The following is a 13,663-nucleotide window of genomic DNA, read 5'->3' on the forward strand; positions in this document are numbered from 1 at the left end:
TACCGAAGGAGGCGGAGGTGAGAGGAAGGAGGCAGCGGTAGGGGGGCTGGCGGCGGCCGGCAGCACAAGGAGAGAGCACACCTCCAGCAGCCGTGGATTGAAAAGATGGTCTGGGAGGAGACGACGCCGAAAGGGATGGCGTAGTGGTTCTACCTGGCCCGGGAGTGCCTGGTGCGGCTAGCGTTCAACCAGCTCTCCGCGGCGCACCGCTGCTCGCGTGGGTGGAAGGCGGAGGTCGAATCACCCTTCCACCACCGCCTCCGCTGGCCTCGCTGCTCGCGCGGCATGCAAGTACGGCAACGACGGCCCGCGGGTGGAGCTGGTGCTGCGGCGCCGAGCAGACCGTGAGCGGCAGCGGTGGAGGCCGCTACCCGCAGGGACGGCTCCGCGTGCTACAGTGCCGAGCAAATCATGAGCGGCGGAGGCCGCAGCCCTCGGGGACGGCCGTGCGGTACTCGTCGGCTTTGCATGCTACAACGCCGAGCAGACCATGGGTGGCGGCGCCGGAGGCCGCAGCCCTCGGAGACAGCCGCGACACTGTTGTCGGCTCCGCGTGTACGGCGGCGACGGAGGCCGCGAGCCCTCAAGGACGGCTGCGTGGAGCCGGGCGGCGAGGGTAACGAGGTGGAGGACGCGGCGAGGGGAGGCGTTGAGTGGAGAAGTCACAGCGGAGGTGCTGCGCTAGCTCGGACTCCGCGGGGGGTCAGCCGCCATGGACAGGATTGCGCGAGCCGGGTCTGGTAGGCGGCCGACGAGCTCCGCCGCCGCGGGCGCTGGCCTCCTCCCACAGCACGCTGCTACCGCCGTGGCCACCGCCTTCACTACAGGAGAGATGCGATGGCTGGAGCAGGCGCAGGGAGGCTGGATCTAGGGGAAGACCAGAGGCAGTGCCATGGAAGAGACTGGAGAGGTGTCGGGAAGGAAGAAGAAACCTCTCGATGCGGAGATATTTACCGGGATGGTAACATAACGGTGGAGTGAACGTGAGCCGCGACGCTGTAAATTATTTTGGCAGACGTGGCTAGTTGGAGAGCCTCCATGAAGTACCGGAGCTTTAACATATAGGGTCTGTTTAGTTGGAGAGCCAAGTTGAATGAAACGGTTCCATTCCAATTTCTGAGGATGGAGCCGTTCCATTCTACGTTTGGTAAGGAAAATAGAGCCGTTCCATTTTTTATTTGGTTGGAGAGTGCGCTAGAGTAGAACTGTTCCATTCTGTGTTTGGTTGGAGAGGCAGGTGAGTGAGGTTACCTCCTCTTTTATTGGGTGAGGTTACCACCATGACATAATATGCAATATAAACTGAGTTTCAACATGACATAATATGCAATATAATTAACTGAGTTTCAACGTGACATAATATGCAATATAATTAACTGAGTTTCAACATAACATAATAAATCATGACATACATGAGTTCAAATCAATCTAAATAACACATACATGAGTTCAAATCAACCGAAATAACACATACATGAGTTCAAATCAACCGAAATAACACATACATGAGTTCAAATCAACCGAAATAACTAAACTAACAAATATAAGGGCAGCAGCCGCCATGACACAAACCATGACCCATAAGATAGAAGTTCTCAGTCACGAAACTCGAAAACCACGATAGCTTCCAATCGGACGGTAGATTCACAAAAGCATGGGCATCATTGGGATGCCTAACCAAGTACTGATAGTATCGAGTCTTGTGGTGAAGCTCAAAACCTGGGAGACTGTCCACGGCTTCGAACAAACCATGTGGTAAAGCACTGCTTGCTTGCGCTATTGCCTTTGTTAGCGTTTGGGTGCCACACTGAAATGCTTCAACCAACAATCAGTCTTTCTCCCGGTATCATCAATAGTCTTGGCTCTCTTAGCTAGTCTAGTTGATGAAGATATATCATTATTGACAACACTTTTATCAATACCATGGTTCAACCTATCATTTTCTGCAGTGGCATCACCCCCATGGCTCACACCTTCACTTCTATCAGTCCCAATTGAGTCATTGGAGCTCTTTGCATACTTACCGTTAGCGACGCTATTGCCAAAGATTGTAGCTAGAAAACCATAGTATGGAAGAGGCTTGTTCAAATATTCATCATCAACTTTATTTTTTGGATCCTAACAGCGAATGCAACACAAATTAAGTACAATATCCAGCATATAGTGATATCAAATAGAAAAGGCAAGTGAAATTCGTACCGCCATATGTCCTTTGTAGTGGTCATGATCTAGAGAGACAATGAATTCATCTTCATCCCAAAGAGCAGCACTCAAATTCTTAAGATAGTTGATCCTAGCGTACTTCTTTTTCCATGTCTTCAAGTGATTACTAACTTGATCACCTGTTCTTGTGAGTTTAAAATGATCGTTGAGAGCCTTAGCACAAGCGTTGAGATGAACTTTTTTGAAGCCGGTAGAGATCTTAGTGCCATCAGCTACAATATTACTAAGAAAGGTGAGCACAAATGTGGACTGAGTTGGAGTCCATTGACACAGTCCAGCTTTTGCACCGCTTGCCTCCGTGTCCATCCCCTACATTATAAATCATGACATCAAATACATTAAATTCAGAAAGATAGTTTGCCAAAGCACATGTCCATATTGCATCAAGTTTGCCAAAGTACATGTCCATATTTCAACATCTTACAAGTGTACATGTGCATACAAATAAAAGATACATGTTCATACGAATAAAACATACATGTCCATACAAGTGAAGGCACATTAAAAGAAATACATAACTATCATATATTGTTTGCATGATAGTCTTCCCACATGGCATTGGCAAGTTCCTGCCTGAAGTTAACCATAAAGGCATGCTCTGCTGCTTGTCCATGAGAAGATGTATGATGATTAATGGTAGCCAATTCCTCACTCGCATCAATGATAAAGTCATCACCTCCATCTTGTATAACCCAGTTGTGAATAATACAATAAGCAACCACAATTTCTACTTGTGTAGAGAATTTTAAATCTTCTCTTCAACGAACCAAATGCCCGCTCAACAGTGACTCTCAACGATGAGTGCCTATGATTGAATAATTTCTTCTCATTTTGCACAGGATTGTTGCCCCACTCGTTCAAGTGGTACCGAACACCACGAAAAGGGGGCAGAAATCCAGGTTTGGCTCCATATCCGGCATCAACTAGGTAGAACTTGCCTAGCATACAAGGGATATGTATGTAAGCTATGCTAGGTATTAAATTTCATAACTAAATAATGAGCTATACAAGTTTTATTTTACCTTGTGGAACACGAATACCATTTTCCCTCTCTAAAGCATCCCGTAAGACTAGAGCGTCATGGGCTGTCCCCTCCCAAACGGTCAACACAAATGTGAATCGAAGATTAAAATCTACAGCTGCCATGACATTTTGAGTAGGATAACTCTTTCTACCACGAAAGAAAGCCTCCTTGTGTTTAGGAACAGAGGCCCGCACGTGTGTGCTATCTATTGCTCCAATACAATCCTATTATACAATTAGAATGGAAATAATATCAGAAATTACAATCTGAACTCCACCCTTAAAATGAAGGGGAGATAGGCCTCACACCTTAAAGTAAGGATCCCATCTTGGGTTTCCTGCAATTTTAGCTGGAGTTGATGTCGATGGTGGTGTAATGAAGTCGTTTCATAGCTCTCCAATAGCGTGCATTACTTTGTTGAAATACCGACTAACAGTTTCACCGGACCTATCAAAATTGGTGCCAACTAACCTATTTCGAACATTGTGACCTACTGTGTTTAAAAACATTGCAACCTGCTGCTCAACACATAAATGTATGGTGTCTTGCAAAAGGCCCCGGTCCCTAAAAAGCTTACAAAATCGGAAAAAAGATGCTCTATTAAGTCTAAGCATATTGAGATAAGTTACATCATTCTTCCATATCTTATTATTTAGATACTCAATTCTCATTCTATCCCTCTCCTCAATTGGAGCATAGATAATTGGTTCTACGGATTCACGGCGTTTTCTTTTTCTAGATTGAATAATCATGGCCATCATTGAAAGTAATGTATACGCTGCAGCTGTGTAAATGAAAAGTTGCTGTTTCTTATCCATCTAAATTATACAGAAACAAGATAAAATCAATAAATTTTTAAGGCGTAACAAGTAATCACACAAAGCATATATTCAGTAGACGTAACCTTCTACCTTCTGAGGCGTGCACGCTGCCTTCATTCCTCCAGCCAAATTTCTCCTGCGAGCTGCCAAAATCAGAGACAAAGATCACTGAGCTGCCAAAATCAAAGAGTGACAGATCAAGATCAACAAGACAGCAAGACAGGGCGCGGGCGGGGGGGGGGGGGGGGGGGGGGGGGGGCTCTGGCATTGGATTGTTTATTTACTATTGTACTGTGCACACATAATTACTGTTTGTCAATTTGCAGTGGTATGCTATTTTGATCATTTAGTGGGTAACCTATATTACTTAAAAGCCAGAAAGAAGCAGCCCCTTTGTATCATTAACATGCTTTTGCAAATAAATAAAGAAGATAAAATACTTAAAATTGAAATTATGTTACTCTACTCTATGAGTTGCAATAGATAAACCCTGATGAAAAAGATTGATGTTTAACTCTTTCTTTCATGGATAGGAGCATGAAAGCTTTGAATCAGAAAATAAGACAGCAAGCTATCAGCAATTATCTTTCCATCATTCTGTGTAGCAAATCCTAGAGTATTGCATAAACCTAGGGACATGATCTAAAATTTATGCCAATAAGAAAAGCTACTCTAACTTCTTCATAAGAAGAAAAAAACATCTATGACAAGAAGAAACACCCTGCATTCAATTGAATGCGGGGGGGGGGGGGGGGGAGGGGGTGGCCTCCAGGCCGCCGCACGGCGCGGGCGCGGGCGCAGATCCGCCGCGGGGGTGGGGGTTGCTGGGGGCGGTAGATCCGCCCGGGGGGGGGGGGGGCGGCGCGTGGGCAGGGGCTGGCGCGCGCTCGCCGGCCGCTGGCCGGGGGCGGGGGGGCGGCGCCGCGCAGCGGAGGGGAGGGAGAGGCCGGTCGCTCACCTGCAGAGGGGAGAGGGGCGGGCGGTGATGGGCAGCGGGGCTCGAGCGCGCGTGGAAGGCGAGCGCTCGCATCCGCTCATTTTTACCGAGCGGGCTCGTTCCGGATCTACGGGGTATATTCCCCTGCGGGAGCGGTTCCGCTCCACGGTTCTTCAACCAAACGCATGCAAAAATGGAACCGCTCCACTCCATTCACCCTCATTCCACCAACCAAACACACGGATAGAAATATGAGCCACAGATTCACCATCTGATGTTGTAAATTATTTTGGCAGACGTGGCTAGCCTGATAGGCCATGGAGTCACGAAGCTTTAACATATAGAAATACAGAGTAGCAATGTTTGTCTGCTAGCGCTTGTAAGCTATTTTGGTATAGGTAGCTTTTTCCCTTTTATTTTTTATTTCTTCCTAGTTCTTAGTTATCATTTCTTTCCTATTTTATGCTATTTTTTATCTTTCCCATTCCTAATCTTCATGTATTATGTATTTTCTTCTTAATTAGTATCTTTTATATTTGTTTCTTATTGTTGTTAAGTTTTTTCTCCCTTCGTCCTTTAATCATTCATTTCATTTGTTTGTTTTATCTTACCCCCTATCTAATGCTTTTTCACTCTATTCTCTTATTTCTTGATCCAATCCTTTTTATTCATTCATTCTTCAGTTATACCCTTTTTAATTTTTTATTCCATTCTTCCCTTCTTTCATAAATTTAAATTTATGTGTTTACTTTTTTATGGACTATAATATTTGTTCTAAATCCACATCTTATTTGTTTCGAGTGTTGAAAATCAAATCTTTTGTTCCAAATAATATAAATTTTTTGCTGTATGTGATATCTAATTTTTTTCTATTCAAAATAATTGTTCCATGCAATATAATATTTTGTTCTACATGTAAATAAATTTGTTCCACTGTTTTAAACATTTTTGTTCTATGGGATGAAATCTTTTGTTCCGCTAGCTCTAAACATTTTTTCCAGTACAAACTATTTGTTACCCCGTGATATAAGTCTTTTTGTTGCACGTGATATCAATGACTATTCTATCACTTGAAAGCATTTGTTTCAAATGAACAAAACATGTGTTCTTAGTGATACAAGTCTTCTTACACGTGACATCTTTTACCGTTTCATCGCTTAAAAGTAGTTGTTTCGAGTGAAACAAACATTTTGTTCCCACAATATAAGTCTTTGTGCCACTTTCTTGTCAATACTATAAGTATTCCTTGTCTAATCTCTAATTCTTCCTTTTATCAAAATTATAATTATTCCCCTAGTTAAAAATATTTATTCTGGATGGCATGCTGTTTTGTTATATGTGAATATAAATAATTGTTCCACTTAAACATTAGTTTCAAGGGAACATATCTTGTGTTTCACACCCTAGGTGATATCTATATTTATTTCAAGGTTGATTAATTCATCTTTTCAATAATAAGAATAAACTATTAGGATTTGAATCATCTGATGCGGTTTCAAATTTTTGTGGAAAATACTGAAGTGTTCAATATTTCAACTATATCTCATATTATCTTTTCCATTTTTCAGCTGAAATTTGAATATATAAAATACTAATTCTACCTCATTTTGAATATGGTGTTTTGCTAGATGAATTGATTATCAATACATGGTCAGTTGCTATATAAAATACTTAGATAATTTTTTTTAAAATAATTAGCATGCGATGTATTAGTTTTGGTAGTGAACATCATGCGCTAGTTCTATTTATGCGCCCTCGCGAACAAATAAATGAAAATGCTCAGCAGCAGATACGAGCTTGAAGTGGCAGCCCAAGAACTGCAAGGGAGGCGCTTCTGCGACATCACGCATCCTGGTCACGCCGTTACCTCGATCACCACCTGCGGGGATGAGGAGACGAGTGGTACTGTCCTTGCAAGTGTTTGGCTCTATTTGGCTACCATTATAAGCCGCTTATCGATGGAAATAAGTTAAAATTCTACCTAAATGCGTCGATTATTTTTCAATTATTGGGGAAGTGGCTCAGCTCAGAATCAGCAAAACAACGTGAATGCCGATTTTCTCGGACACGTTCGTGAGCCCGCCTATCTGTTAAGCGAGACCTTTTTTTGGAAATATTAGGAGTCACATGTGTGACTGGCAGTCAAATCATCACACAAGGCGGAATATTTTTTTATATTGTTGGAAAAATTATTCCAGCTTAAAAGAATTATTCCGCATTCAAAAAATGTTCCACAAAAAACCATCCAACTGAGATCTTATTTTAAAAATTTTATCGCAAGGAACATAGTGGCGCAGTTGGATTTTGATTTGAATCGGTTTTGGAAAATATGACTGTAGACACATTAACTGCTAGTCACACATGTGACTCCTAATAGCCTCATATTTTCGGCTGTGTGTTATTGGTCCTTTGATACTATGAAAGCAAGATTTTAGTTGTAAGAACCCTAGAAGAGTTGAAAAAAAAGTTGTACCCTTTAGCATTAACTCTTCTACTTTTTTCTGCAACATTGCTGCACCATTTTAGTTTCTTTATATATCCGCCATCCTTATGCTATCTTTTATTGTTATTATCCATTGTTGGAAGGGACGTGGAGCCGTAGGAGGACTGACGTGGAATGCAAAGCAAAATTAGATATCTATATATCATAGGTTTTTTTAAGAAAGATTGTATGTAAATTATTAAGCGTAGCTCAGCTAGAAAGATTTTTTGTGGTGGAATTTGTCCATCTAAGTTTAAATTCTTGACTCAATATAGGTGCTCATATTTTTTTACAATTTTAGGATTAATTGGATCATCAATCTCTATATCTGCTGACTTGGTCTTTTTGGAGCCTATGTGTCCGTTCCCTATTTCTTATTGTATGAAAGTGGAAAACTCTGATACTATAAAACTAAAATTATTTTTTGAACGTAAATAAAACTAAAGTTACTAAACTGGCTGGATCCTTGATGCAGATCGTGAAAAGACGTAAACCTTCCTGATGGAATCTTATTTTGAGCAGCAGCAGCTACAGGGCTGATAGAGTGTGCCAAACCGAATCGTCGAGCAAGCCAGCAACTTTAGGCCCAACTGAGATGATAGGCGTGTCATTGCGGCCCGGCACCCAGGGCCGAAGCCCGGATCTGGCTCGTTTCCGGGCTGATTCCGTGCTAGTCCAAGTGTCTTATGTTGTGCACTGGTCAGCATTGGCCAACCCGCCGGGATGTCTGTTGTGCGATTAGCCGCCGTATCTTTCCATATGTCCGCTGAAGATAATAATATTATAAAATAAAATAAAATATTTTAGAATAAGATAAAGAGTTGAAAATAATAATATAATAAAATAAAGAGTTGAAAATAATAATATTTTAATTTTATCTTGTTTTAAAATATAGAATATTATTATCTAACGGAGATGTACGATGATACAGCGGCCGGCCAGTGGTACTTACCACGGACTGGCCTGATCCCGCCGCCGTGGAGGGCGCGGGCCGCGGGCAGAGCGAGGGAGGAGGAGGTGTGGTGGCACACGCGCCTGTATATGCGTGGCAGTGGCAGTGGCAGATCAGGCCGTCGGCTTCGTCAGCCGAGGCGGCGGCGGCGGCCAGGGCGGATGGATGGGATGGGAATGGAACGCGGGCGCCGCGCCGGCGGTGCACGCGGCAGGGGAAGCACGCGACACGTGCTCACGCGGCGCTCCCATCACGATCCGATCCACGGGTCCAGGAGCGGTCAGCCGTCAGAGGAAGCTGCTGCTGCTGCTGCTGCCCATGCGCAGAGCGCGAGCCATTCGTTTCGTTCCCACGACGGGTGGCGGAGGGGGCCGAACCGGGCGGCCGCAGCCACCGGTGCTGCTGCTGCCGACGTCGGCCGGCGACTCCACGTGGCCGTCGGCCCTTCCTCGCGCCGCACCGCACCTCCACCGGATAGTACACTCTAGCTGCTGCCGCAGCGATTCCCTGACGACCTGCGTTGACTGACGACTTGCCCATCACTGCAGTAAACAATACGGCACGCGCTTCACTATGCTTGCAAATCCCGTCATCCACTCGCCGCGGAAGCTGCTGCAGGCGGCTACGATCTCCCATGCACGATCGCTCGAGAGTTCCGTCAAGAAAATCTTTAACATCTTTTCCGTCCGGCCCGTAACCTTTTCCCTGAGCAGCTTGCTTCTCTCGCCGCGTTACCAAGCAGGAGCAGTTCAGGAAACCCAGCTCTCGCTCACACTCTCTCAGTCTCACTCACGCCCCTTCTCTCCTCTCACGCTCTCTCCTCCAGCTCCACCCGACCGACCCGCCCGCGCCGTCCCCAGCCCCTCAGCTCTCCCCGGCCGCCATGGCGGTGAGCAACAACATCACGGCGTGCGTCACCTTCATGGTCCTGCTCTGCACGGTCCCCATCGCCGCCACGGGCGTCTGGCTCGCCTCCCGCCACGGCGGCGAGGGGTGCGCGCGCCTCGCCCGCTGGCCCGTCGCCGCCCTCGGCGCGCTCCTCCTCCTCGTCGCACTCACGGGCTTCCTCGGCGCCTACCGCAACCGCAAGGGCCTCCTCGCCTGCTACCTCTTCGCCATGGCCGCGCTCATCACGCTTCTCCTCGCGCTCCTCGTCGCCGCCTTCGTCGTCGCGCACGACTCCGGCGCGTACGCGGTCCCCGGGCGCGCCTACGAGGACTACCGCCTCGAGGGGTACTCGCCGTGGCTGCGGAGGTACGTCGCCGGCGACCCGGACCGGTGGGAGGGGATCCGGGCGTGCGTCACCGGGTCGGGCACCTGCAGGAAGCTCGCCATGGATAGATCCTTCATCGTGCCCGAGCAGTTCTACATGACGCACCTCTCGCCCATCGAGGTAATTATTATCTCAGTAAATGTTGCTCCTGCTATAATTTTTTTACTAGCGATTTCACCAGTTAATCTAATCACAGTGCTTCATTAAGTGGTAAAACTCTAGTACATTATACAGTGCTTGGCTAAGTGGTAAAACTCTAGTACAACTTAGCAGAGTTTTAGTAACTTAATTGTATGGTTACAATTTATTTAAGATGAACAGAGTGAGTGGAGTCCAGTGTAAGGTGGCTGGTAGTTTCATTTCTACTTTCTAGCTGGTCTGAAGTTGTTCTACCAGCTGATAGTACACTGGCAATGGGAATCAAGGAACAATCTTGTATTGTACGGTCTGAACTCTGAAGAAAGAAAGAAGTGTTAAATTATTCACCACGGTTGCATCAATCAGTTCAGTCCCAGTATATTGTGTTAAATTATTGCAGAGTGCAGACACTTCCACTAGTTACGGGAAGATGTAGATGATTGCCACCACTCGGTGAGTGATCTGTCGATGCGTTCATCATACCTAGGTGTGTGTGTGACAGAGAGAGAGAGAGAGCAGAGGCATGTGCCATGTGGGCCGGCGCTTGGACACAAAAAGCTAGCCATCCACTACTGATTTTCTTGTCTGCAGTTTTGTCCCGTACACGAAGCTTCTGAATCTCGCTCTGACTGAACCTGTGACGCGATACGCATGCAGTCCGGGTGCTGCAAGCCGCCGACGGCGTGCGGGTTCGCGTACGTGTCCCCGACGGCGTGGTCGGGCCCCGCGGCGAACCCGGCGGCGGACGCGGACTGCGCGGCGTGGAGCAACGACCCGGGGCAGCTCTGCTACAGCTGCGGCTCCTGCAAGGCCGGCGTGCTGGGGGAGCTCCGGGAGCAGTGGCGCCGGGCCAGCGTGGCGCTGCTCGCCGCCACCGTCGCGCTCATCTTCGTCTACGTCGTCGGCTGCTGCGCCTTCCGCAACGCGCAGACCGAGGACATGTTCCGCCGCTACAAGTGGGGCAACAACTACTGACCTGCACGCGGTCGACGGCTCGAGCTGGGCCGTCGTCGTCCTTGACTCTTGTCGATCTCTCGCCGGTGTAAGCAAGCGAGGGAGGTGAGTTCTGTTTGTAATGTCGTCTGAAGCTTGTAAGATGATGGTTTTGGTGCCGGTGATTTGAGCAAGAATTTCGACGAAATGAGCCTCCTTTTTCTTTTGTGAAATTTGTGCTCCAAGAATCTCGATGCGAAGTTTGGTGCCAGGCAACAGTTCGGGGTGTTGTTGGGGCCCTCGGCTCGTGCTCACCAACTTGGGAACTATTGGAGTATGCATGCGCGCTTGATCTGTGTCCTTTTGCTGGGGACGATGGTTGTCAAACTTTGTTATGGTGCTACCTACCGGTCCGTGCATTTTGTGTCCAAGGCAGGACGGACCTTCTTGCAAGTTGAAAGTAACGCTAGTTTTTGCTGGTCTGGTTCGCGTTGGATCCATGCCATGCTTGTACGACGACAGTGAGCGCAACATCTGGGCCCGAGCTAGGCTCACGGGGCTCAGCATTTTTGAAGTGAAAGAAAATAGATTTTTTTTTGACTATGGTGGAAAAGGCCCGCCCGGTTGAAAGCAGTTCAATTTGGAATTTTTTTAAAAAAAAGGGCTTAAAAAAATTCTAAAAAAGGGTGCCGGTTGGAAAAAATTAGAAAAATGGGTACCTCCCGCCCGTTGATTGGGCGGGAGGCGTGGGGCCGGGGACCTCCCGCCCATCCAGCGGGCGGGAGGTTCCAAGAGGTGCCCACCACTTTTTTTGGTTATTTTTTGTTATTTTTTATTAGAATTTATATTCTACAAACTATTTAAAATTTATATTTTTTCAAATACAAGATTTATTTGCCATGCTCTTTTGTATATATAAAAAAATTTAGTTCAATTTTACGAAGAAGATTACGGTATCTAAACGCGTATGAAGATGGTTACGCGATAATGTTTTGTATCGTAGAATCCAAATATTACAAATACACATAATGGTCTATTAAAATTACAAATATACATTCAGGTCTGATACAAACTCAACGCGGCAAATATTACACAGGAGCAAACAACGTTCAAATAAAATTACAACTAAACGATGCCTGATGTCGTAGTAGCACTCGATCGGCGACGTCTCCCACTCCTTGATGCAACCGGAGGTCTTCCATCTGTAGCATCACCTGTAGGGCCAGCTTCAGCAGAACTTGGCCCAGCATCATTGTTTGGACAATGTTTATACGTGTGTCCACTCTGATTACATGCACTGCAGCGCTGTATTCTCGGACGGAGCTCTGACTCATCCATGTCATTACGAATACGCCGTGTCTGACGGCGCCCTCTCTTAACCCGATCTGTTCTCGGGTCTGGAATATATATCACAGGATTCGTTGTCTCGGTGAACGATCCAACCATACGGAACCCATAGATCTCATACTGACACGTGCTGGCAATTGTCTCCTTTCTGAAGTAATGGGAAACATATATATCGACAGTATGTCGAATATTCGCACAAGCAGCCATTATATGAGAATAAGATATGCGCAGCAACTTTGGCCTCATGCATGAGCAACAACAAGTTCCATCAAACTTGAGGATGCACTCCTTTACAGGAGTTTGACGTCTCATGCCATGTCGTGCTCTGTCTTTGGGAGCTACCTCAAACTTGAGCTCCTGTGTACCACATTGCCGCACGTGGTGTAGCTGGGCGCTAGCTGCCTTCTTAGTTATATATTCTGTCATCATTCTCTCAAAATATCTGTCAAGATCTTGCATGTATGCCTGAGTTTTAGTGAACCGATCCCTAAAGTAATCGGTACACCCGCGGACGATGAATTCCACAATTGCAACCAGTGGAAGCACACGAACACCTCGCAACACCCAATTGTAAACCTCGGCGAAGTTGGTGGTCATTATGCCGTACCTTGCACCATCGGGATCGTAAAGCAACGCCCACTTCTCCTTCGGTTCATTCTCAATCCATTCAGAAAAGGTTTTCACCGCTGACCCAGACCTTCTGCGAGTACGTGCAGTATCTGTTGGCAAAGGACACGAAGCCTCTGCTTCATCCTGTGCAGTTCTGGTTTTTTTTGCGTCCTCGCTTCTTTTTCTTCCCGGTCAGTTCATCAAGTTTCTGCCACTGCTTGTTAAATTTTTGTTGATTTATTTTCTTGCATAGCCTCTTGAACATATCCATAAGGTGCTTGTTCTTGAATTGGCTGAAAAAGTTTGCACCGATGTGTCTCATGCACCACCTACTGCGAACATCACGCTACTTGGGTGGCTCTCCGGTCTCCACACACCCCTCCTGCAAATCTAGTATTGCCCTTAATATGCCGGCGTAACGATCATGAATGAGGCAGACATCTTCCCTATCCCGAACGACTGCAAGCTTAACCCGTTTCAGGAACCAGTACCAACTGTTTGTGTTCTCACTCTCAACAAAAGCAAAAGTAACGGGAAGCAATTGACTGTTTCCATCCACTCCAATAGCTGTCAGCATTTGCAATCTATACTTTCCTGTGAGAAAGGTCCCATCGATGCACAGGAGAGGCCGGCAGTGTTGGAATGCGTTAATGCATGGACCAAAGCTGAAAAAGACCCGCTCCAATATGTAGGGCGGACCTTCTCCTCTGTCTAGACTTTTCAGGTCATAATAGCTTTCAGTATTTTTCTTACATAGGACGACCAGCAATCGAGAAATATTATCATATACAGCCTCGAACATCCCAAATCTCATCTCCAACACCTTCTGTTTTGCACTCCACGCCTTGCTGTACGAGATGGTATACTTGTACTTTTCCTGAATATACCTGATAATAGACTTTGGTTCAAATGATATGTTCTCTA

The 13,663-nt window shown here is 46.2% G+C and overlaps 1 protein-coding gene across 1 annotated transcript; it reads left to right on the plus strand.

The window, feature by feature from the left end:
• The first annotated feature begins 9,080 nt into the window (after positions 1–9,080).
• Positions 9,081–10,991, plus strand: LOC112889792 (tetraspanin-2-like). Its single transcript, XM_025956560.1, has 2 exons — positions 9,081–9,832; positions 10,508–10,991. The coding sequence occupies exons 1-2, from the start codon at positions 9,323–9,325 to the stop codon at positions 10,823–10,825; spliced, it is 828 nt and encodes a 275-aa protein (XP_025812345.1). The 5' UTR covers positions 9,081–9,322; the 3' UTR covers positions 10,826–10,991.
• Positions 10,992–13,663: the final 2,672 nt, after the last annotated feature.

The sequence above is a fragment of the Panicum hallii genome, chromosome 4, assembly GCF_002211085.1.
Source record: "Panicum hallii strain FIL2 chromosome 4, PHallii_v3.1, whole genome shotgun sequence".
Lineage (NCBI taxonomy): Eukaryota > Viridiplantae > Streptophyta > Magnoliopsida > Poales > Poaceae > Panicum > Panicum hallii.

Coding starts and splice junctions, on each gene's coding strand:
- LOC112889792 (XM_025956560.1), top strand. CDS start 9,323: ATGGCGGTGAGCAACAACATCACGGCGTGCGTCACCTTCATGGTCCTG. Junction 9,833..10,507: donor CGCACCTCTCGCCCATCGAG/GTAATTATTATC, acceptor ATACGCATGCAG/TCCGGGTGCTGCAAGCCGCC.